The sequence below is a fragment of the Ziziphus jujuba genome, chromosome 1 (genome assembly GCF_031755915.1).
Source record: "Ziziphus jujuba cultivar Dongzao chromosome 1, ASM3175591v1".
NCBI classification, from domain to species: Eukaryota; Viridiplantae; Streptophyta; class Magnoliopsida; order Rosales; family Rhamnaceae; genus Ziziphus; species Ziziphus jujuba.
The window spans coordinates 11,572,834-11,598,523 of NC_083379.1; the positions used below are offsets into that span (position 1 = coordinate 11,572,834).

General features: G+C 33.8%; 3 protein-coding genes across 3 annotated transcripts; 2 read left to right on the top strand and 1 right to left on the bottom strand.

Moving 5' to 3' along the window:
* Positions 1-1,491: 1,491 nt before the first annotated feature.
* Positions 1,492-9,958, top strand: LOC107417410 (enhancer of mRNA-decapping protein 4). The gene is made up of 12 exons (XM_016026032.4): positions 1,492-2,690; positions 3,479-3,528; positions 3,601-3,757; positions 3,928-4,146; positions 4,422-4,550; positions 4,691-6,295; positions 6,786-7,145; positions 7,219-7,338; positions 7,477-7,647; positions 8,030-8,188; positions 8,324-8,449; positions 8,532-9,958. The coding sequence occupies exons 1-12, from the start codon at positions 1,875-1,877 to the stop codon at positions 8,838-8,840; spliced, it is 4,221 nt and encodes a 1,406-aa protein (XP_015881518.3). The 5' UTR covers positions 1,492-1,874; the 3' UTR covers positions 8,841-9,958.
* Positions 9,756-10,812, bottom strand: LOC107417135 (chaperone protein dnaJ 11, chloroplastic). Its single transcript, XM_016025710.4, has one exon. It carries the CDS (start codon positions 10,505-10,507, stop codon positions 10,019-10,021), a length of 489 nt encoding a protein of 162 aa, XP_015881196.1. The 5' UTR covers positions 10,508-10,812; the 3' UTR covers positions 9,756-10,018.
* Positions 10,813-20,145: 9,333 nt separating this feature from the next.
* On the top strand, positions 20,146-24,988 carry LOC107417578 (probable galactinol--sucrose galactosyltransferase 1). The gene is made up of 14 exons (XM_016026188.4): positions 20,146-20,322; positions 20,887-21,107; positions 21,358-21,626; positions 21,731-21,821; positions 22,074-22,122; positions 22,233-22,324; positions 22,414-22,521; positions 22,623-22,757; positions 22,866-23,276; positions 23,380-23,521; positions 23,617-23,684; positions 23,777-23,911; positions 24,006-24,223; positions 24,329-24,988. The coding sequence occupies exons 2-14, from the start codon at positions 20,917-20,919 to the stop codon at positions 24,709-24,711; spliced, it is 2,292 nt and encodes a 763-aa protein (XP_015881674.3). The 5' UTR covers positions 20,146-20,322; positions 20,887-20,916; the 3' UTR covers positions 24,712-24,988.
* The last annotated feature ends 702 nt before the right edge of the window (positions 24,989-25,690 follow it).

Genomic DNA, 25,690 nt, shown 5'->3' on the forward strand with positions numbered 1-25,690 from the left:
CCGATTTTTGCAACCATGATGGTCCAATGATCCAACTCTATCAAAATATCACCTTAACTAAGAGGCAAAAATGGAATTTGGTAAAACCCTAATTTACTAGATAACCAAAAAATCTTTGTTTTCTTTATGGTCAATTCATACTTCATACGTGAATAGCTGGTAATAAGGTACCCTCCAAATTGATGAAAGGATAGTTTCAATGGTTAAACATCTCTATTTATACTATGAAAGCATGAATTTGAATTATAAATATATAGAGATTTAGAATAATTTGTAATGTTAAAAAAAAAAAAAGTACCGTCCAAATGAAGAGAAACCCATGTTTTGGGGTACAATGGCACAATTTGCCCATTAAAGAGGCGCAGGTGCCAATTTCAAAAGTTCAAAAGCAAAATACGCCAATACCAAAGATTAGGGACATTGGGGTAAAAAGGCAATTTCAAAAGGCCGAAATCACTTTCCATGTAAAAAAGGGTGCGTAGAAAGAACCAATGTACGTTATCCCATCAAGCTAGGCCTATGCCAAGCAAGCTATGCGGAAGATTAGGCCAGTTAGGCCCACCAGGATACAGTCCATTTAACATTTTTCTTCTGCTGTAAGTTATGGATCCTTAAACTCTGCAAAAAGAGAAGCTAAAGAACAACCATTTACATAAGAGAAGAAAGACCAGGCTTTTCAACAATGGACGAAGAAGTAGAAGTCAGTGCATTTTCGTGCTTCATGAATAACCAAGTTCAAATACTTTGTATCTTAACCAAAAACCCTCTCCCAGCCCTTTTTTGTATTGCAACATCATATAAATTTTTAGTAACTACATCTTAGTCAAAAAGAATCCTTAATGCCAAGTTTATTACAACCTTGGATAACATTATAGTCCCAATCTTTCTTATGCATTAGTTGCATGTTCATCATGTCAAGTAATCATCCAAATGTGACAGGTTACTGTAAGGGAAAAAAAAATAAAAAAAACAAAAACAAAATCAAAAACAAAACAAAAAACCAACTTGTGCATGAGTAACATTTCAGTAATAAAAATAATTTTCAAACTCGAACTCAAAATTAGTTTGACCATAAAATAATAGTGAATAAGTCCAAAAAAAGGATTGAATTTTGGATCACTTTACCACCTAATTTTTTAAAATAAAATAATGATAAAAAAATAATAAATAATAAAACAAAGCTTATTGGAGTAATATTTCTTACCCTCATACTTAATTTTTATACAATAAAGTTTAAATTCAGGTGGATGGCAAAATCAAAACGTAGCACATACCACTATGCAAAATGGTGTTGCCACTTTCCAATGTTATTATTTCTCTGCTTGGTTAATGGATTTTTATTTTTAATTAATTAATGAACGTCAAGGATGGCCATTGATGGATTTCAATTTCCCAAAAAAACCCCAAAATTTTCATAATTTCCATAAATACTTTTACTAGAAAACCCCCCCATAAATCAACCCCAAAAAAAAAAAAAAAAAATTGAAAAGGATGATCGGCTTTGATAATACTCGATTAGTCTTTACCAAGTCACCACCTCTTCACTTCAAAGTCGTTTAATAATTTAGTTTTTTATTATTGTTATTTTTGTTTAAAGCAGTTTTGCGGCTTCCAAAGCCCCTTCTTTCTTCTTTCTTCTTCTTCCTTTCAAAGCTTTAGATCTCACTCTGCAAAATAAAAAACAAACCCCCCTTTTTTATTCCACCAGCCAAACAGAAAAAAAAAAAAAAAAAAAAAAAAAAAAAGAATCATTAATCATAACTCTTCTAATCTCTTACTCTCTCTTCAAAATCAACTCTCTCTCTCTCTCTCTCTCTAAAAATTCTGTCTTTCCCAAATCCAAAAATTCTTTGGAATTTTTGATCTGCTTTTTAATGGCGTCCCCTGGGAATCCAAATCAACAGCAACAGGCATTTGACATGCATAAGTTCTTTAAAACCACAAACCCACCAACACCCACTTCCCAAAACCCTAATCCCAATCTGGGTTCTTCTACCCCATTCCCAATCCCACCTTCGTCTTATCCTCCACCTTCTGGTCCTTTCTCTTACCCTCCCAATACCGCGCCGTTTCACCAGTTCCAGTACCACCCTCATCCCCATCAACCTCCTCACCCCCACCACCAAATCCCTTACTCTCAGGAGCCCTCTAGCTTGCACCACCAGAGGTCTCTCTCGTATCCTACGCCGCCTCTCCAACCTCCACCTAATTACAACATTGCCACTCCTCCTCCTCCTTCTCCGACTAACAACAATCCCAACAATCCCAATTCTGGTGCCAGAATCATGGCCTTGCTTGGTGCTCCGTCGCCCAATATGGAATTGCCTCCGCAAGCCACATCCGGCGTGACGGATTTCTCTGGGCCCGCCGGAGCTATTCCGGTGGTGCCCACGATCCCTATGGGCATAACTCCGACGGGCCCGATTCGAATGCCGAGCAGTAAGCTTCCCAAGGGCCGGCATTTGATCGGCGATCACGTGGTTTATGATGTGGATGTTAGGCTGCAAGGTGAAGTACAGCCTCAGCTTGAAGTCACTCCGATCACCAAGTATGGTTCGGATCCTCAGCTGGTGCTGGGCCGCCAAATTGCAGTGAATAAGTCGTATATATGCTATGGATTGAAGCAGGGGAACATTAGGGTTCTTAATATTCATACTGCATTGAGATCTCTGTTTAGAGCTCATACTCAGGTTTGTTTTTAATTTCATATTATGGTGGTTTTGATTTGTTTCTTTGTGTTTGAAATTAATTGGTTTTTTTATGTCGGGAAAATGAGATCAGTAGTGGTAGTGGTTAATTGCACTGCTTGTGCTAAGGAGTAGATGGTAATATTGACTATATGATTAATGAAATAAAAATTTTAAGTTGTAAAATACTTTGAATGCTATTGATTAACTGATTAAATGACTTAAGAGTATCTTGATTAGTTCGGTTGGTTTAACTATTAGTCTACTAGTTTTTTAACTGGTTGTAACTTGGTATAGCTATGATTGTTTATGTTTGTGGATGTAATGCAAACATTTTAAACTGTTTTTATGAGACTGTTTTCAGTACTAGCTTCTTCCAGTAATTTTCTTTTGGAATCTGAAAGTTGGAATATCATTGTTACTTGTTAGTATTTTTACTTGATGTAAATGTAAATAGCGTAGTGGTGGTTGTGCAAAAGGTGCATTGGTGCTATTACTTTATCATCTAGGTATTTGTTGTTTGATGTCATTAATTATTGGTTGGAGTTGGATCGTTCTTTTATTGAGCTGGGTACTTTTGCTCATTACCTTCTCTCTCTCTCTCTTTCTGAGTGTGCGTACATATTATATTTTCTAAAAGGGAGAATTTCTAATCTAGGAGGGGGTTCTATTGTCCATTTTCAGGTGTTACTTTTTTATCCTGGAATCAGGATTATTTTATGAGAGAAATAAATATGAATTGCTTTTGTTATTGTCATTTGGTTAACCTATGTGATATCTTCTTCTGTCAGAGGGTTACGGACATGGCTTTCTTTGCGGAGGATGTTCATCTTTTAGCTAGGTAGCTCTCAATTCTGTAATTTTACTCTCTTTTTGGGTTTGTCTTTTGGTTGTTTGATGTGTTTTTTGGCAGTGTGAGTATAGAAGGACGCCTTTTTGTATGGAAAATTTCTGAAGGTCCAGATGATGAAGGAACGCCACAAATCACAGGAAAGATTGTTATTGCCATTCAAATTGTTGGAGAGGGGGACGCTTCACATCCACGAATTTGTTGGCATTGTCACAAACAGGTAATGCTTATATTCTTGATCAAGGTTTATAGCTATTTGCTTTTAATGCTTTTTACCCCTCTGTTTTCTTATTTTATTTTTTTATTTTATTATTATTATTATTACTTTTGGATGTGAAGAAGGTTGTCAATATTTTCATACTTGTAATTGTTTTGGGCACTTTTATACAGGAAGTTTTGGTAGTTGGGTTTGGAAAACGTGTTTTGAGAATTGATACTACGAAGGTTGGAAAAGTTGAATCCTTTTCTGCTGAGGAACCTCTTAAATGTCCTGTTGAAAAGCTTATTGATGGGGTGCAATTTGTTGGCAAGCATGATGCAGAAGTGACTGATTTGTCAATGTGCCAATGGATGACCACCCGTTTGGTTTCTGCTTCTATGGATGGCACGGTGTGTATCCTTATTATGTAAAGTCTTGGATATAAGTTTATTTTGTGATAATTAAACAAACTAATTACTTAACATTTCCTTTTTTTATTTTGATATTTCATAAGTGTTTCTTGTCTAATGCATCAATTTATGTAGTGGAGTGGAATACTTATTTGTGTAGTATTTAGTCATTTTCATACATATGTACACAGCATTACATCTTTTTAAACCCATTTCATCATTTGTATATGGCAATTGAATTTCAATGATCAGACAAAGTTCATGTTTGGATACAGATAAAGATTTGGGAAGATCGCAAGGCACAACCACTTGTTGTTCTGAGACCCCACGATGGTCAGCCTGTTAATGCAGCTACATTCTTGACTGCTCCTCACAGGCCAGATCACATTATACTTATTACAGCAGTATGCTCATGATACCCTTTTATGGTTGATAGTACAATTGTCCTAGATAATTCTTAAACAGAGTCACTGTGGCTCAGCTTGTTTAATAAGTATGCAAGTTGTGGCTTGTTTCATTAATTACATAAAACCTATATATGCAGGGGCCGTTGAATAGGGAAGTGAAGATTTTGGCCTCAGCAAGTGAAGAAGGATGGTTGCTGCCTAGTGATGGTGATTCATGGAAATGTACCCAGACCTTAGACTTGAAGAGTTCAGCTGAACCTCGAATTGAGGAGGCATTCTTTAATCAAGTTGTTGCATTGCCTCAAGCAGGCCTTCTCTTACTTGCCAATGCTAAGAAAAATGCTATATATGCTGTACACTTGGAATACGGTCCTAATCCAGTGTCAACACGAATGGATTACATAGCAGAATTTACAGTGACCATGCCTATTTTGAGTTTTACTGGGACAAGTATTTCGCCTCATGGTGAACATATTGTTCAGGTTTATTGTGTTCAGACACAGGCTATTCAGCAGTATGCTTTGGATTTATCCCAGTGCTTGCCTCCCCCACTTGAGAATGTGGGATTAGATAAATCTGATTCCACTGTTTCACGTGATGCTACTAGTGTTGATGGATTTGCTACCTTGGACCCAACTGGAGCAAAGTCAAGTGAGATCCCAGGAATTGCTTCTGCTTTCAAACCAACTGGCTCTGAGAATGCAATTGCAGGGAGATATCCTGTAAGCTCTAATACAGTTGAGGTGCCCACTTCAAAAGAAACTGCCACTTGGAATACAGAATTGAAACCTGCCGCTTTGACACCAGCAACTAGTGATGCTGAAATTGTTTGTGTTCCGTCCCCACCTCTTCCTTTGAGCCCTCGATTGTCAGGGAAACTTTCTGGTTTAAGGAGTCCAGCAGATAATTTTGAGCCAGGTCCCTCATTCAATGAGCATGCTGGAGATCAAACAGTTAATGATTACTCAGTTGACAGGCAGATGGACCCTATACGTGCAAACCTGTCCGATGTGCCTACATTGGTTGATGATTCAAGGAATGATGAGAAGAAAGTGGTGCAGGATGATATGTCTGGCATGCTTAATCCCCCTGTCATGTTTAAACACCCAACTCATCTGATAACTCCGTCTGAGATTCTAATGGCAGCTTCATCCTCTGATTCTATCAAACCTATTGATGGAAAAAGTGAAAATGAGGCAAATATCCAAGATGTAGTTGTTAATGGTGATGTGAGTAATGCTGAGTTGGAGGTTAAAGTTGTGGGTGAAACAAGATCTACTCATACTGATGAATATGGTCCTCAAGGAGAACATCAAAATATTGTTTCAGAAACTAAAGAAAAATATTTTTGCTCCCAGGCGTCAGATCTTGGAATTGAGATGGCCCGAGAATGTGGGGCGATATCTGCTGAAACTTATATTGCAGATGAGGCTCGGCAGGCTGGTGATGGCAGCAATTCAGAGCAGCTGGCCCAACCTTCTCATACAGGTGAGGAAGACCAGGATTCCACGAAAGATGTATCTGGGAAGGGTTCAGAATCATCTACATCTGCAACAGCTATGCCAATACAGACCCCGAACTCAAAGGCGAAAAAACAAAAGGGTAGAAGCAATCAAGCTTCAGGTCCTTCCTCATCTCCAAGTGTGCTCAATTCAACTGATTCCTCTGGTGAACCAGTTGGGAATTCAAGTCTGGAAGCGGCATTTCCTCAAATTATGTCTATGCAGGAGATGCTTAACCAGGTAGTTACTCAAAATTTCAGAGTTTTAGAAGTTTCCTATTACCACTATTGCAATACTTTCTGCATTAGTGTAGTTGAAAGAAATATATAGTCATTTTCAGATTGAGTAGGTGGCTGTGGACAACACCTTTGTTGTTTTAGAAATAGATGATATTTTCCAGCCTGTTAACACTTTTTGTTTTGTTTAGTTTTGTTTTATTTTTATTTTTTTCTATTAATTCTTTTGATGTTGATTTATCATCAGTGTTACTTCGAATAACCTTCTCATGCTACTCTCGTGTATCTCCAGTCCTATTCTTTGTTTTTCTGTCTTTTTTACTCAGTATTTGAAGTTTTTTGAACTTACATGTTTATGCATCTTTATATTTTATTAAAAAAGGTTTTATTTTGCATTGAAACATTAGTGCATGTGACATTCACATTAACCCTGTACATATTTCTATCGGTTTCTTAATTTAATTAAAATTTTGGTGCCATGTCTCTTTTTGCAGCTAGTAACCATGCAGAAGGAAATGCAGAAGCAGATGACTATGATGGTTGCTGTCCCAGTCACTAAGGAAGGGAGACGACTGGAGGCTGCTCTTGGAAAAAGCATGGAGAAGGCTGTTAAGGCGAACAATGATGCTCTGTGGGCTCGTTTCCAAGAAGAGAATGCTAAAAATGAGAAGTTATCACGAGACCGTACACAGCAAATAACTAGTCTAATTAGTAATTTTGTGAACAAGGACTTACCAACCTTGTTAGAGAAAACTTTGAAGAAGGAAATTGCAGCTATTGGGCCAGCTGTAGTTCGCACAATCACACCAACTATTGAGAAAACAATATCTTCAGCAATTGTAGATTCCTTCCAGGTTAGGATTATGAAAATCTTATTCTTCTCCAAAATGTTGCCATACTGGGATCTAATTTAGTCTTGTGCTGCAGCGAGGAGTGGGTGATAAAGCAGTGAATCAATTGGAGAAATCAGTTAACTCAAAACTTGAGGCTACAGTTGCTAGACAAATCCAAGCACAGTTTCAAACTTCTGGCAAACAAGCACTTCAGGTATGTATAAGTTCACCTTGACTTAGTTTATTCGAAAAGGTTGTGTATTTAATCTGACAATGTTTGGCCATAAATATAATATATAATTATGATGTTGTAGGGAAATCTAATAGGACTAACAATTAATCTCCTTTGTAGGATGCTCTAAAGTCTAGTTTTGAAGCTTCAGTCATCCCTGGCTTTGAAATGTCATGCAAAGCCATGTTTGAACAAGTAGATGCTACATTCCAGAAAGGACTTGCTGAACACACAAATGCAGCTCAGCAGCATTTCGAGTCCTCACATTCTCCTTTGGCTCATGCTTTAAGGGTATGCATACTTTTACCAAAGACTTACCTCCTGTTAAAAAGTGGGTTGCAAATGTTCTTTGTATCATAAGCTTTCTTGTCCTTATTTTCGTTGTTTTTTTTCCTTTGTTAAAAAAATAAATAAATAAAAAAGAAGGAGATTTCATGGATTAAAAATCTTGGTTCTTCACAATTATATATAGTAATTCAAATTATAAGAGCAACAACATGAAGACTTTGAGCTGTGGGAAATATATGCAATTAAAATTTTATGTTTTCTTTAATTGTGAAATTTAGTTGCTCCGGCCGCATGATGATACAGAATTGTTTGTACCACTGTCCTGTTTGGTGTTGTTTTAAGTCGTGCACTCAATATGATTTCAAATGTTTGATATTTTTCGCAGGAAGCCATTAGTTCCGCATCAACGGTGACTCAAACATTAAGTGGAGAGTTGGCTGATAGTCAGAGGAAGCTGATAGCTCTTGCAGCTGCAGGAGCGAACACTAGCGTTCCATTGGTATCCCAACTAAGTAATGGACCTTTGGGTGGTCTCCATGAGAAGGTTTTGCCCTCTTTCTAAAGCTTTTAATGGGTTTCTTGCAAGAGAAAATTGAAACTGAAAACGTGTTGTAGTACTGGTGTTTACGACAGGATTTGGTTCGCTCTAAAGTATATGCATTCTTGCTATCTATGTTAGGTGGAGATGCCCATGGATCCAACAAAGGAGCTGTCGAGATTGATATCCGAACGCAAGTATGAGGAGGCCTTCACTGGAGCTCTACAAAGAAGCGATGTGACCATTGTATCATGGTTGTGTTCTCAGGTATGGTTTTAGCTCGATAATGTCTTAAAACTTCCATTTGTAACAGGGATAAGGTTTTTAACAGATGTATGGTTGTCAACAGGTTGATCTACGGGGGTTATTAACGATGGTTCCTCTACCATTAAGCCAAGGAGTGCTGCTTTCTCTTTTACAACAATTGGCATGTGACATCGGCAATGATACACCCCGCAAACTGGGATGGATGACAGACGTGGCAGCCGCCATAAACCCAGCAGACCCTAGAATTGCAGTGCATGTACGGCCGATCTTTGAGCAAGTATATCAGATACTTCATCATCAACGTAGCTTGCCTACGATGACTGGTGCGGAGCAATCCAGTATACGACTGGTCATGCACGTCATCAACTCCGTGCTCCTGACCTGTAAATGAAGGCTGTACCCAAAACTCACCATTTTGTGCACAAAAATGAGAAAAGTAAAAAGGAAAAGCAAGCAATTTTACTTGAGGTACCCTCTATAGTTTGTATAAAAGCATGTCCATTATGTGTGATCTTTTAGTGAAAGGGTCCCTTTCTCATCCACCATGTAGAGTCGGTTTATGTTTCTAGTGAGCTTTTTATTTTTATTGTTATTTTAGGTATAATTTTTTTTTTTTTTTGGGGGGGGGTTCTTTGTAATTTATCTTTTTTTTTCATTTGTGAAATGTCTTTCTGAGTTCAAAAGAAATTTTGCATTATCTTGAAACTGCGGCAAAAGCATGTGTCAATAGTTTCACCCCTTTTTTTTTTTATTTAATTTATTTTCCTTATGGGGGGTTTCAATTCTGGTCTAGGAAGCCTTGCAGTCATTTTATCCTAGATTGGCTTTGATTACAATTCTTATGTTTATAATCAATTTAACAAAATTATACTGGAAAGAACGACGAAAAAATTAACAGCTCATATCCTCTTAAATTTACTATATTAAAACCTTACTTTTATGATTCTTGTATTTACTAAGAATGGGAAAAAGAAAGATAAGACAGAAGAAATGGACTGCACACCTGAAAAATAATTTTAATTTTCTAAGGTGAATGGAAAATGTGAACAAACATTTTTGAAGAATTACGAACCAACTTTCTTTCAAAAACAGCCACATAAAACCAGTAAGAATTTGGACCCATGAAAAAATTGACAGAAAAATCACTGCTGAATTAATTAATAAACTTTTAAGCCAAAAAATAATTAATTAATTAATAAGCTCTTCCTATTATTATAGCACAAAAAATGCTCTTTTCTTTTTTTTTTTTTTAACTGATCAAAACCATTTCCATACTTAAAGTTGCAGAATTTAGTCCAAAAAAAGATATTCAGAAACCCCAAAAAGAATAATCTTAATAGCACAATAAGAATTTACATGACTCTTTATCTCTCAACTCTCTACATTGATATTATAAAAAGTGATTTTTTTTTTTTTGGGCATTTACATTACATGTTAGCTAATAATACTAAATTTAGAAGCTTTAGTTCCACTTAAACCAAAAAAAAAAAAAAAAAAAGAAAAGAAAAATGGCCAAAAATATCTGGTTGTATCGCCGGGTTAAAAAGTCTGACGCTATCGGAGCAAATTCTACCAGCACTGATCCGTTTCCCATCTGCGGGTCGGGCAAAAGTCAAACGGCGACGAGGACGAAGACGACACCGTTTGTCTCCTCTGACGACGAGCACCCAATGAAAGGTCATAAAGAGCCCTAGAAGCCGGGTCAGAAAGCGTAGCATAGGCGTTGTGAATCTCGATGAAATCTCGGCCGTCGGATTCCGGATGAGAAACCGATGCATCAGGATGGTAAACCTTAGCGAGGCTTCTATAGGCGGACTTGATCTCGTTCTGAGAAGCGTTGTTGTTGATCCGAAGAATCTCGTAGAGGCTACCCCTAGAACGACAAGTCTCGGGTCGGGTCTCGGTGCAAGCCCTGGCAGAAACCTTGCAGCGGCGAAGATGAGCGGCGGAGGGCGTTTTGGTAAAAGACGCTGGGGTAGTATTGTGGGTGGAGGATAATCGATTTTCCGGCAAGGAAAATAGGGTCGTAGCGGCGGTGAGGGTTAGGGTTCCGGACATTTGGGTTTTTTTGAGAATTGGAAGAAAGGAATAGGAAAAATGGAAGCTTTTTGGGTTTTTCTCTATGTGTTTGTGTGTGTGGTTTTTTTTTTTTTTTTTTTTCCCTCTCTGTGTGTGTGTGAAATGGAAATGGTTTTCCTATTTTTTTTTTTATAGGGGTCAAAGAAGAAGGAAGAGAAAAGAGAGAGAGAAAGAAAGAGGAAAAGAAAGGCGTTTTGCAGGCACGAAGATCGATGCACGATAAAATACCGTGTGTGGAAGAAATCCAGTAAAAAGTGCATAGCCTTGGTTTTGTGGGGATTTCAGGGGGTGATGACGTAGCTATGCGGATTCTTTTATGCTCCTTGTACTACTATTTGCAAATATGTTCTAGAAGGTAAATGTTATATCCCATAAAGGTTTTTTATTCAATTAATACATTCGAGTATTAAATAGATAAAAAAAAAAATAAATTATATTTTAGCTTAAAAAAAAAAAAAAACATTATAAGTGTTTCTACAGTATTAATGTCAACCAACCGTCCTTTATTTTACAATAAAAATCATATCCATTTATTATTATTATTATTATTATTTTATTTTTTTGAAGAAAAAATGTATTGTTCAAAAAAAGTCTACACTTTATTTATTTATTTTTTTTTTAAGAGTAACCAAATAATACACCTTTTGATAGTGACCAGCGTACTATTAGTCTCTCTTATTAAAATGCAACTTTAAATCTGCAAGGTGATTAGTGATTCAATTTTTATTAACTTGCCCCATCTTCTCTCTGTGTGTATATATATATATATATATATGTATGTATCTAGACTTATATTGGAAGCTTTGGACATGAATTATACTTTCATTCTATTTAGATTATTTTTTGCCTAAAAAATTAATATTACTTTTCAGTATTTAGATATAAATCAGGTTTAAAATAATTATTAGTGAATAATGTGAGTATATTATTTGTTTCCAAGTCTAAAGAAAATTGAAAATAATACTATTTATCATCACACACAAATATTATTAATTAATCTTACATATTTCAATAATTAATTGTTCAAATTAAAATTTTAAAATAGAAATCATATTAGTAATTATTATGTTTGTAATGATTTTAACAATAATCATCATCAATAATGAAAAATAATAAATTAAAAAAATTAAGCAAACCAAAATGTTTAAAATCGGTTAGCTTTTAATTTCCTTATATAACATTCCCCAAAATATATATATATATATATATATATATTTGTTTATGTTTTCTTATTCTTTAGAAAATTGAAAGGGAAAGGAAAGTTAATCAAAACCTTTTGGCAAAAATATCGAAACCGAAGAAGAAAATTAAAAGCTATAATAAAAGTTGCTTCTCAACCTACTGTGTACCTCACACGTGTCCATCTATCTACTATCGAACACACAGACCCCCAACAGTCCCACGTGCCTAAAGTTTCTAGAAGGCCAAATTTCAGCTAAGAGCCACAATCACATGCTCTACCCAGTCCTCTTCCGTCCTGTGGACTCCCATTTGATCCTTTTTAATTCAAACGCTCTTTTCGTTTTCTGGTCCACACCACACTAACACACCAAAGAAACTCACGCATTCAGCGATGCAGTTTCATGAAAACGACGTCGCTCAGAAAGAAAATATATAATATTTGTCAAGAAAAGGACGGCTCACCCAAGCGTGGGCCACACATACACTCACTCAGTGGGCCACATAGGCCTTCTAGAAGCCCATTGTCTTTTCTTTAACATCAAAATACAAAAAGCTGTTACCTCTCTGTTCATCTTTGGTCCAACTACACCATACAAGATATAAATGCTTCTAGAAGCTTTTTGGTTTGGGTTTGGTTTTTTAGGTTTTGTTGGTTAATTGCAAATTTCTCTTTTTCCTGATTAAGCATTTTTCAGAAACAGACACCAATTGGCCAACCATACACCATTTAAAGAAAATAAAAGGAGTCAAAAGAGAAATTGAAATGTTTGTATAAGTAAGTTTTATTCATGTATTTTGTAGCCTTTTATCTTATATATTTAGCTACTAATTAAATAGATCAGAAATAGGTATGATTTTGCCCCCACCAAACTCATTAATAAATTAAGTTGAAGATTAAGTAGCATGCAAGTCCATGATGGATTTTTTTGTTTTTAAATTGTATTTTTCATCATATTATATTTTAATCAACTAGAATATTAGGTGAGAGATGATAATAGCAGTCAACCGAAATTACCTCCTCAACTTTTTATCTATCAAACTTAAAATTTTCTTATTTAATTTTTCATTCTTGGAGTTCATTTGATTACTTTTTTAACAAGTCTATTATTATTGATAAAGTTGTCTATCAAATTTCATAGCTACCAATTGCTGTAGAAAAACATAGTCTTAGAAAGGATTTTTTTTTTTTATATATAAATAAATAAAATTGTACGTGTCTATTATATTATTATTAGTAGAGTTATCTATCAAATTTCACTTCTACTATTAATTAGTACAAATGCAGTCTTTTAAGAAAATGAATTTATTATAAATAAAAAAAGAATGCACGTGGTTATTATATTTACCATGAATTTTTCAGGACCAGCAGAATTCATGCTGAACAATATATATATATATAAATTATTATTTTCTTGTTTGACTTTAATTAGTTACTTAATTATAATCACGTTTAATTTATTAATGAAAAAAATGATTTACCAAAAAAAAATTATTAATGAAAATTTAATTAACTAGGTATCATAATGATGGATGGGCTGACTTCACTAACACTGCCTTTCATGGGCGATAATGTTTGCTTGTCAATGGAGTGTTATTGGATAATGTAACTTAATTACTCCAATCTCACTCATCTTTCTTTTTGAACAAGTTCTTGTCTTGGTACTAGATTGATGATGTTTTTACTTTTTGATTTTCAGTTTTTTTTTTTCTTTTAAAGTTGTATACCACTTGATTGTTAGGTTTTATACCTAACTATAAACTTAGGTTACGTTTGTTAAAAAAATAACTATTTTTAAAAATTAAAGATTAGTAATTCTTAAGAAAAAAATATAGAATAAAATATCTATTTCTATTATTTAATTTGATAGGAAAAAAAAAAGCAAAAAAAATAATATGAGACTAACAAAAATCAAAGCATAAAAAAAAAAAACACGTATAATAGCGCATTTTGTATTTTTGTATTTTATAAAATACAAATTCTGAATTTTTTAGAAGGGATAACAATTATTTATTTTAAAAAATTAGAATTTCATAAAAATATATAAAAAAAATTTTAAAAATCCAACCAAATAAAAAAATATCAAAATTTTAAGAATTCTTATTCTATCTATCTTATAAACCAAATAAATTCTTAAAGAAACTAGCTAAATTGTTTATAAAATGAGATTGATTTTGATTGACATTTTTTTTTTCATCATAATAAATGCATATTATAATAATTGTTTATCATTTATGTAAGTTTGATCTCTCAAACTAAAAATAAAAACAGAAAACCAAAAATATAAACAATATTATCAAAAGTGAAGTTAATTTAGTTTCTATTATTTAGCTTCTGCTTCACTGTAGTGGGTGGATATATGATTATTATTCATCACTGCTTAGTTGGATGATTTTGACAAACTAATTGATTATTTGAGTAAGATGAATAAATAATAATTCCATGTATCACCCTAGTGATGAATGATAATACTGAGATGGATATCTCAACATCTATAAATTTTGGGTGATAAGCTGTACATAAAATTTTAAAGCATGAAATTTAACCAAAAAAATTATAGCATGAAAGAATATGGATAAGTGGGTTCCAAGTATCTATCATGTATATATCTTTGGGTGGGGTGTAATCCACGTTTTTTTTTGCTCACATGGGTTGTCCCAATTATTTTCAAAACCCGTTTCAATTTAAGAAAAGCCCATAAAAAAAGTTTAAAGGGAAAGCAAAAAAGTTTCAAAACAAGCTGGAAAGTGGAAAAGCAAAACTGTGAAACCCACAGCTTAAAAAGGTTTACAATTTGCAAAGCACATAGTTTCAGAGATATTGATGTATGGCTAGCAAAATGTGCTAGGTCTCTGTACTTGGACATTGAAGATCAAATCTGTATTTTATTCCCACTGAAAACTATTCGGTGGATGTGCAAGTTTTGATAGTGACTGATCGATATAATTGCTGCCCACTTTGGCTCAATTTGGAACAATGGTAATTTTTGTAGCTATTTTTAGAAGACAAGTTAGTTATTCTACTTTTTGATGTTAACTTACTATTTTATATATTATATAACATGCACATCAACCTTTTATATATATATTTTTTTATATGTTGTCATGCATTTAAAAGTTTTACTGTTTTTCTATATATGATAGCAAATTACCATAAAAGTTTAGTTTTTGCCTCGTTGTATAATGTCTTACATCATATATATATATATATTCATATAACACCGTGCTTTTCTACTTACCACAAAAAATAAAAATTAAAAAACACTGTGATTCTCTTATTTAAAAATCATGTATAAAATATTTTTATTCAAAATTCATCTTATCATTAGTAATAAGATGTTTTTTGTTGCTCTATTGCGAGTGACAAAATGATTTGATATATCAAGATTCGTGAATAAAAAGAAATTTCATGTATGCTTATATATTAATTTTCCTATAGTATATTTATTTGCATAAGTGCCATAGAGTGGACATGGCCAAACCTTATCCGATGAAAGATTGGTGATTTCACATGAGTTACATGTAAATATTTGTGCACAATAATGTAAGTATGTAGGCCAAATATATATACATATATATATATATATATATACACACACACACACACACTAGCATTTGTTGAAACCACACCTCATATTTTTAAATCTTAGGAAAGTTAGGATACTTAGCTCTTACTTTTATAGTTATATACATTTTTTGACATTTTAATTGTCTATGTATATAATTTCAACTATACTTTTTGCTATGTATAGGAAAGTACATAGCCCTACACCACACACTTAATACTATACTTGGCCAAAAGCTAATTTGTGTATCAAGATTATTATGTAGAATGATGATAATAAATACGTTATTAATTATGAATTCCTTTCCAACAAATTATGGATTAATTATTATGCAAAGAAAAAAAGCAGCTAAACTGGAAGCAAAATTAGTTGTTTGAAATGGATACCAAAATTCCACCACCAACGACCCACAAAAAAAAAAAGTAGCACACAACTTAAGAAAAATGATAAATATATAGATAATATAAATAAGCAGGGTCCCCCAATGGCAAATATATTCCTATTTCATATTCATATAAGAGGGACAGAGGATCAGAATATTATGCAGCCTAAATTTGAACATGACCACATAGCTTGACATGAGCACATAGCTTTTGTCCTACTGGAAGAACAAATTAAAAGTTCTTTTAAGGCTGTGAAGGTGGGGTTTCCAATATTCAAGCAATATTGATGTTGGATACTCGGTATTAATATTATTATTTATTTGTCTTGAAGCTGGCTAGGATTGAATCTAATTAATCAAATGGTTTGGAACTGTATAGGGGTTTATGTTTCACATCCTGATCCTGTTGCTTTCAGAGACATATATTGGGGTTGGTGAGGAAATGGTTCGCATATAATCCAAGTAAGAAGTTAATTTAGATAATAATATGACATATATTACCTAAACTCATGGATACTCCATGTTATTTGAGGAATATGTGCTGAGAACCCTTCAAGAAATTAAAAAGAAAAAAGGGGTCGGCCACGCACATATAAAGATGTTTAATTAATTTGATTTGGGAAATATCTAAGTCAGTCTGTTTTGGAAAATTGTGTAATTTTCTGTGTGCTTGTGTGTCTTTCTCTTTTTTCCTTTTTATTATTGTTATTATTAATTGGTAATAATACTAAATATTGTGTCTCTCTTCCTTGTACCTTGTTTTCTGATCCTTCAGAATATAAACCACATGGTGCAGATGCCAGCTGCAAACGGATCATATATATATATATATATATATATATATATATATATAGAGGAAAATTATAACAACTTGATATATAGATTTAAAAAAAATCTTGATATATTTACATGCTAGTAAATGTAATTATCAGCAAGGATTACATGTAAATCCGTGGAAATACATAATATTTAAATTTTGTAAAAAGTTATATATCCACCTGAGAAAACGATTATAGACATTTGTAAAATTTTGCTCTCATCAGATAAATTAATTCAGACAAAATTTTTCCAAAAAATTTTACATTACGCATAATAGGTGTCTTTTTACATGTAATATGTGTTGATTACATCTAAATTTGTGTTTTTTTCTATAAAAGAATATACATATATATATATATATATAATTTTGTTATAATGGACATTGACATCTATATTATGATAAAGACAATAATTACATATTATTAGCAATACATATTATTAGGAGATAAAATATGTACAATACTTTCATGAATTATATATAATTAGATGTTGTCCTGTTATAACGTGAACAGCAACATTTATCATAATAAAATTATACATGTATAATCCCTTTTTGGGACACCAACTTTGCCTTGTGGAATATAGAATTTTGCTAAAAAAACGGTGCAATACCTACCATAATGTGTATACCACTAGTTTTTTTGGCTAATAAACTGATATATTGTCTCCAAACGACTAATGGTGTGCACGTTACAATGGGGGGTTTGGCACGCATTACAAGCAAAGTTGTATTTATATATATCTCTTATCAGATGGTAATTTTAAATTAACAACCAATAATATCATATCAACATTTTAAGTTTATTTTTCTAAAAGCAAATATTTTAAAATTTAATTTTTAATAAATGCAGCCTAGTTAAATAAATTTAAAGATAGATAAATCCATCATCATAACACATGATATAATAAACATTTTGATGTCTTTAGTATTATTTTAGTTTTAAGCCATGGATTGATATGATAAAAAATTGGTGATAGATATAGATTTGTTACCATATATGCCTTGAGATGTATATATCACGGTGCAAGTTAGCTCCACATTACATATAATTCATGGTTACTCTTGAATTTTGATCCGCACCATAATGTGCATATGAACATCCGTTGTGAATATATATATATATATTCATGCATCCAAACAACAAAAGAAATTAGGATGGAACTTGGTGTGGACTGCAATTCCAGGTGGTTTTTTAGATAGGGGGGACCAAAAACATCATGCACATACATCCACCATGTTAAATTGAGGATAAGTTATGCTTTGTTGGAAGATAGTGCAGGAGAGATGTGTATTCATTTTTGTCATCTTGGTTAAGTTTACTATTTCCATAAAAGTTTTCAAAGGGGTCAGTGCCATTTCTGATGATATATATATATGCAAGTTAAACCTATTACCATATAGTATCAATACCAGACAAAGACAAGGACAGCAAAATTGGGCCCATGCTTACCATCTTATGGAGATACATAGCTGGCAATTAAGAGGGCCTATGGGCATGCAGTTAAGGTAGCTAGTAATAATCTAATTCAAAGAAACAAAAAGATGCATGATTCTGGATAATAGATGCCACCACTCTGTCCCTTCAGTTCTCAAGGAGATCAAATTGAATTCAGAAAAAAATACGACTCTAAAGGTCCATATTCAATATGTATATATATATGTATTACATAAATTAGTGAATTTGAAATTCGAGGCATATATGTGTATATATATGGTGTATTATATATATATATATATATGGTGTATTACTTTCATTATCAAATATATATATATATATATTAAGCAAAGACACATGAGAACATGGGTATATATACTTCAACATGCTTTTGTTTCGCTAACAATTTTGGTATTTGGTCCATGGTGTGAGTACCCCACAGTTCCAACTTAAGGATAAGGAAACCAAGAAAATTAAACAAGGGCAAATGTGGGTGACCGAGTGTTTGTGCTTTTTTATTTGAAAATACTTACACACAACTATTTGTCTTTTGCCTTTCAATGCAAAATTTGCTACCTTTAAAAATTAAAAAACAGTTGCAAAATGCTACCACTTTTGGGTTTCCAATAGCATAAATATGGGCTTTGACATACTGGATCGAAGAAGTTGTATGCATGGTTGTAGATTGTCATGGACATGGCTTGTGAGCCCATGAAAGCCCATTAAGAAGTTTAGTTATTTTGGGTGATGGAAAATATTCATGAGCGATGATCTCATGTTTGTCCTATATAGCTTTTTCATTTGGAGTTTGGTAATTCTTTTTTTCTTTTTTCTTTGGATAATAAGTTTGGTCATTTACAAGTAACCTATTGCATATATTCTAAAGGGATATAGATTTTGTACTTTTTATAAAAAAATATAACATCCAAAAAAAATTAAATACAGAATTGGAATCTGTTCTTGTTCTTACATTCTTTTTGGTATTTGTTCTTGTTCTTATATAATTGTAAAGACCATGGATGGAGGTTGTTGCTAGATGGCTTATAAAATTACAACAGCATATATAGTTATATACACGTGTAGCTTATAGCGAGCCAATTGATATTCTTCTGCTTGATTATCTATATCATATATATTTTTATATTTCAAATAGTTATAAGAATATCATATGATTGACCCCGCAAACAATTTATGTTATAAAAGAAACCGCACAACCCCCAAAAGAATAACATGGTTCTCACCCCACATTGAGTGGTTGATATAGCTTATAAGAAATATAATCCTGCTTGAGGGAATCTGTTTTCCAAAATCACAAACAAAAAAAATAAAAAAAAATATTAAAAAAGAAAAGAAAAAGAAGAAGGTGATTATCATGGTCAAAGAAAAATACAACCAATCTCATAGGTCATGAATGTAGCAAGAAAGAATAAAAATATCATATATCATGAAACAAACACAAGTGGTTTATATTAATATATATGGTTGACGTGGTATATTATATATATATATATATATATAATAAATACAAAATAATTGCTACAAGTTAAAAACATTATGGTTTGAAAGGAGGTAGTTACTTTGTCAATTGCCAAAGCGAAAGCTAAAAGCTAAATGACGTATAAAAACTATAAATGCCAAGTAGGATCTGATCCATCTGACGTGGCTCCAAATACTTTGTTCTCACTTTTGCATCGACCATGACATTGCTTATATAATTGATTCATCATCATAAATTATTCATATTCATATTCATATGGCAATTATGCAATGCTGTTTCCTGTTGGCTTTCTATTCCAATCTTTAATTAGTTTCCACCTCATTCCCACGTATATTCCACCATGACAAAACTTTATGAACCCCACCTACCCCTCTTAGCTGTCCCAAAACTATTGGCTATGGACCACTAAATTAAGTCAACAGATTTTTATGGCCATATCCATCTATTCTCCGCTTAATTGCCACGTCAGTGGGGATAATATGAGCCCGACTTCATTGAATAACGACTTCATTGAATAACGGCATCAAGAATTGCATGGTCCAGAAACGGACGTTGAAACTTGTTTCATCAATCAACATTCTGCAGCGTGCTGACACACACACACAACATACAAGAAAAATAACAAAATAAAAAAAATAAAGACGAAAAAAGTAGCAGCCTAGCGGAAAACAATCCCCCAGTCATGACATTTATAAGGGGAGAGAAATTGTAATGTGGGTTTTGACAAACTCTCTTATTTATGTTTAAAAATCCCATACTGCAATGTTGCAGGGTGTAGGACTCTGATATGATGCATATGATACTGTTAAAAGATAATTTTTTTTAATCACCAAGAAAATAATAAAAATATAATGAAAACCAAAAGGTTTGGCCCCCATGGATCCGACGGTTTGGAATTGATGTTGGAAAGGCAGGTCAGTTCACGTGCAGCAAAGTGAAAGATAAGAAATTTTTTTTTTTTTTTCCCTATTTTGCTTTTACCATTTGGTGATGCGATTTTTGTTTTTGGTAAAATCATTTTCTGACGTGATTGAAATGATATGAATGATTGGAAAAGATTGGTGGCAAAGCTGCAATGAACATTGTTAGAAAGTTAATGTTCCCGCCAAATAAATAAAAGAGATTTTTTTATATCTTCAACTTTTTATTTATTTTGTATTATTTATATCTTCAACTTTTTATTTATTTTGTCTATTTTTACTTATTTTCATTTTGACACAATAGCCAAGGAAAGACCCATTTTACCGAATTCAACGGAGCTCCTTGATTGCAATTTCATATTTGCATGACGCCTTGTTTATGAAAATTTTTTCCATGAGATTTTTCAGCTACCTCATTGCTTTTTGCTTCCTATAAATAGGACTCCCACAAGACAAAGCTTTTGTGCCAAGGCATTTTAAGCGTAGCTCTGCTCGTGAAACACTTTTGCTTCTTGTTGTTGTTGTTGTTGCCATTTTCATATCATTTTTGTTTTCCAGCAATAACCCAAAAAAGAAAAGAAAACAAGGATGACGATTGGAGCAGGGATTTCAGTGGCTGATGGGAAGCTTACGGTGTTGGGAAATACAGTGTTGGTGGATGTACCTGATAATATAGTGGTCACTCCGGCCACCGGTGGTGCATTGGCTAATGGGGCCTTCGTCGGTGTCACCTCCGACCAGATGGGTTGCCGGAGGGTCTTTCCTGTTGGCAAGCTCCAGTATGTTTTTTAACTTCTCTTTATTATTTCTTTGTCTGCTTTCTTTTGCTGGAGAAATTCAGAGGAGAATCGTAAAGTTTACAACTTTATTTTTGAAATCTGATCTCGGTTTTAAGTAAAGTTCCAATCTTTTTTATCTACACTCATTAATGTGATATGCAAAGTGCTAAAGTTTGGATTTTTATTTTTTATTTTTTTTCCTCTTTTGTGGGGTTTCCTTGTTCTACGAAATGATGCTAATTTTTAACAGGGGATTGCGGTTTATGTGTGTTTTTCGATTCAAGTTGTGGTGGATGACACAGAGGATGGGTACTTGCGGGAAAGATATTCCGTTTGAGACCCAGTTCTTGATTGTTGAATCACAATCAGAATCAGGAGGTTCTCATTCTGATGAAGGAGGCAGAGTTGGAGTTGATGAATCTTCAGTATACACTGTTTTCTTACCAATTCTGGAAGGTGACTTTAGGGCTGTTCTTCAAGGGAATGAACATGATGAGCTTGAAATCTGTTTGGAAAGTGGTAAAGAAAGGAAGAAAAACGAAAATAATTCAATTACATGTAGCCAATTCTCAAGAGCTTCCAATTGTTTTTTGAATTATGAAAATAATTTTGGAACTTCACAGGAGATCCTGCTGTCGATGAATTTGGTGGTAGTCATTTGGTTTTTGTTGGAGCTGGATCAAACCCATTTGATGTCATCACAAACGCAGTCAAGTAAGTGTTAGAACTGTTTATTTTAGGCAAATTTTAATTCGAATGTCATTAGCTAATGGAAATTTCATATCTAAGTTGTTCTTAATCATACAGTTTTTGTTTTTTATTATTTATTTATTATTTATTTTTTTGGGAAACAAGTTTTAATGACCCAAATCTCCTTCCATTTTCTATGAGAATAAATATATTGAAAGTTTTGATCTTGCGAACGGGTTCTAAATATTGACTTGGTTGCATTTCCACCCAACACAGGACTGTGGAGAAACATTTACTAACGTTCAGTCACCGCGAGAGAAAGAAGGTATTTTGTTAAGTTTCTCTTTGAAAATTTAGTGGCTTGTAGCTTGTTTTTCCGTGGCTATATATTTGCAACCTTTTTTTATCCACTAATCTTTATCACTTACGGTTCAGATGCCAGACATGGTGAACTGGTTCGGATGGTGTACTTGGGATGCTTTCTATACTGATGTTACTTCTGAGGGAGTAAAGCAAGGATTAGAGAGGTATTGATTTTGGATATTCTATCTCTCTACTTTGGGCTTTAATTAGCATCAGACAAGATAATAGTAATGAGAAAGTGTTTCTTCTACAGCCTAGAGAAAGGAGGAATTCCTCCCAAGTTTGTTATAATCGATGACGGATGGCAATCGGTCAGCATGGATCCCAATGGCATCGAATACAAGGCTGATAACACAGCAAAGTAAGCTTTTGATCCTGAATGTGTATAAAAACAAAATCCATCTATGTTTATAGCTACAAGTTACTGATTTTCCATATTTTGAAATTTTTTCTGTCCTCCAGCTTTGCTAACAGGTTGACACACATCAAAGAGAATCACAAATTCCAGAAAGATGGCAAAGAGGGTCACAGAGTAGAGGATCCAGCTTTGGGACTTCGCCATATAGTTTCCGAAATTAAGGAAAAACATGCTCTAAAGTAAACACTTTTTATTCATATATTACTACTATTGATTTGGAAAGCTTGTTTGGCTAGGAAGTGAATTTAATTCAATTTAATTTTTTGTTTCTAATTTGAACACCCCAGGTATGTTTATGTGTGGCATGCGATAACGGGGTACTGGGGTGGTGTTAGACCTGGTATTACCGAAATGGATCACTACGAATCCAAGTTGGCTTATCCTGTTTCATCTCCAGGAGTTGAGTCAATTGAGCATTGTGATGCCTTGAAAAGCATTACCACAAATGGTCTTGGCCTTGTGAACCCTGAGAAAGTTTTTAACTTCTACAATGAACTCCACTCGTACCTCTCATCAGCCGGTATCAATGGAGTCAAAGTTGATGTCCAGAACATACTTGAAACTCTAGGAGCAGGACATGGAGGAAGGGTAAAACTTGCAAGGAAATACCATCAGGCATTGGAGGCATCCATTGCTAGGAACTTCCCAGACAACGGAATCATTTCTTGTATGAGTCACAATACAGATGGTTTATACAGGTATAGAAACTCTTTCATGTTCTTTCATATTGCAATGTCAAAATCTCATTTGCCTTATTGTAAAGTTGTCAGCAATAATGTCGTGTTTGAATTCGTGTTGCAGCGCAAAGCGAACTGCAGTTATTAGGGCATCTGATGATTTCTTTCCAAGAGATCCTGCATCGCACACAATTCATATTGCATCGGTTGCTTACAACACAGTGTTTCTTGGGGAATTCATGCAGCCGGACTGGGATATGTTCCATGTGAGAAAGATAGATATGATTTTCTTGTTTTTTGAATTTTAGAATGATGATCAAGTTCTAATGTGTTCTGATTGTGAAATTTTTGTGTATGTTAGAGCCTACACCCAATGGCTGAATACCATGGAGCGGCTCGTGCAGTTGGGGGATGTGCAATATATGTCAGGTATAACCGTTTGCTTCACAAAGTTAGTCCTGACTTGAAACTATGATCTTTTGGGAAACTTTGTAATAGCTTCATATCCGCATATGGTGCAGCGACAAGCCTGGACAACATGACTTTAACCTTCTCAAGAAGCTTGTACTTCCTGATGGTTCTATCTTGAGGGCTAAGCTACCAGGAAGACCAACAAGGGATTGCTTATTTTCTGATCCTACCACAGATGGTAAAAGGTACATTAGGAGATTTGAAAATCTTTGACATACAACTTTGATTCCACGAAACTTTAAAAACTTTTTCCTAACAATTTTCTCTTTGGTTTTGCAGTCTTCTAAAGATATGGAATTTGAACAACTTTACTGGTGTGGTGGGAGTCTTCAACTGTCAGGGAGCTGGATGGTGTAAGGTTAGCAAAAAGAACCTTATCCATGATGAAAATCCGGAAACAATAACCGGAATCATTAGGGCTAAAGATGTTGATCATCTGCCAAAGGTTGCCGACGAGAAATGGACTGGAGATGCTGTTGTATATTCCCACCTTGGTGGTATGTTTTGCATTTCATGCAGGCAAATGATGTTTACTTTTATGATTGAAAATTTTTCCTACTCAATTTTCCTAATGGGATTTCATTTTCAATGTGAAATTACAGGAGAAGTTGTCTATCTTCCTAAGGATGTATCTTTACCAATAACACTTAAATCCAGAGAATATGAAGTTTTTACAGTAGTCCCTGTCAAGGAATTGTCAAATGGTGTTAGATTTGCTCCCATTGGTCTTTTGAAGATGTTCAACTCAGGAGGAGCAATCATAGAACTTGATTATGAGTCCAAAAGAAGTGCGGCAGTTGCCATGACGATTCGCGGTTGCGGTGTATTTGGTGCCTATTCGTCATCCCGGCCAAAGAGGATTACAGTTGATGATGGTTCAGAGGAAATGGAGTTTGGATATGAAGAAGGATCTGGTTTGGTAACTGTTGCATTGAGGGTTCCAGATGGAGAATTATTTGTTTGGAATGTAACTATTGAGCTATGAAGTATGTAGTTGTAAGATTATGTATTATTGTAGAATTAGGAAAATCCATTTGGGGGGGAGATTATTATTATTAGTAGTGGTGGTAGTAGTAGTAGGAGGAGGAGGAGGAGGAGCTTTCTCAAATAATCTTCCAACTTAATGTAGGAATTGTTTCCCCCTTAAGGATCTTTGCAATTTGCTTAATTGTAAGCTGAATGGAAAAAATGGTGGCTTTTTAAATCCCACAAAAAATGTAGTCTACAAGCCATACTCAAGAAAAATAACAAGATAATCAACATATTGAAGTAATGACACACCAAGAAAATCATCAAACTATAAGATTAAAGAGAGGAAAAAAAAAATAAAAAAAAATAAAAAAAAACTAAGCTTCACATGATGGAGCAAGAGTGTGAGTGCGGGTTTGGATGTAACTTGAGATAAAATCAGAAAAATAACAAATTAAAGATACCTAAAACTAATATAGAATCCAAGTTAACATAGCCAACTAAAGCTGCCAATGGGCCTTACATCAAAACTAAACCATATGAATGTTTCAAGTTGTAAGAGAGAGAGATATTTATTCCAAGGAACTTTAGACCTTGGCAAATCATTTTCTCAGATTATCAGCTGAAACGAACAAATGCTTGAAATTCTTTTAATAAGAAAAAATCTTGCAAGAATTGCAATTTTCTTTCTTTTAATTGGATTAAAAAACAGGGGGCAGAAAAAAGGTTCATTGGTTTTATGAACTTTGATTCACTTAAAAGCAATAAAAGGGTTCTTTTAATTTTTGAAGTGTGATGGTGGCCGGTGGGGAGAGCATGTACCTCCACGCACTCTCTCACGTGTCTAGCACATTTTCCAATTGGAGGATCTACTTTTTTTTAAAAAAATTATTTTTAATTTTATTTTTTATCCATAATTTAACAAAGTTAAATTAAATATAAGAATTGACAATGGTGGCTAATTTTACTAAATTGAACAGTTTAATAAAAAAAAT

Coding starts and splice junctions, on each gene's coding strand:
- LOC107417410 (XM_016026032.4), top strand. CDS start 1,875: ATGGCGTCCCCTGGGAATCCAAATCAACAGCAACAGGCATTTGACATG. Junction 3,529..3,600: donor GATGTTCATCTTTTAGCTAG/GTAGCTCTCAAT, acceptor GTTTTTTGGCAG/TGTGAGTATAGAAGGACGCC. Junction 7,648..8,029: donor CTTTGGCTCATGCTTTAAGG/GTATGCATACTT, acceptor TATTTTTCGCAG/GAAGCCATTAGTTCCGCATC.
- LOC107417135 (XM_016025710.4), bottom strand. CDS start 10,507: ATGTCCGGAACCCTAACCCTCACCGCCGCTACGACCCTATTTTCCTTG.
- LOC107417578 (XM_016026188.4), top strand. CDS start 20,917: ATGACGATTGGAGCAGGGATTTCAGTGGCTGATGGGAAGCTTACGGTG. Junction 22,123..22,232: donor GTCACCGCGAGAGAAAGAAG/GTATTTTGTTAA, acceptor CTTACGGTTCAG/ATGCCAGACATGGTGAACTG. Junction 23,912..24,005: donor CCTACCACAGATGGTAAAAG/GTACATTAGGAG, acceptor TTGGTTTTGCAG/TCTTCTAAAGATATGGAATT.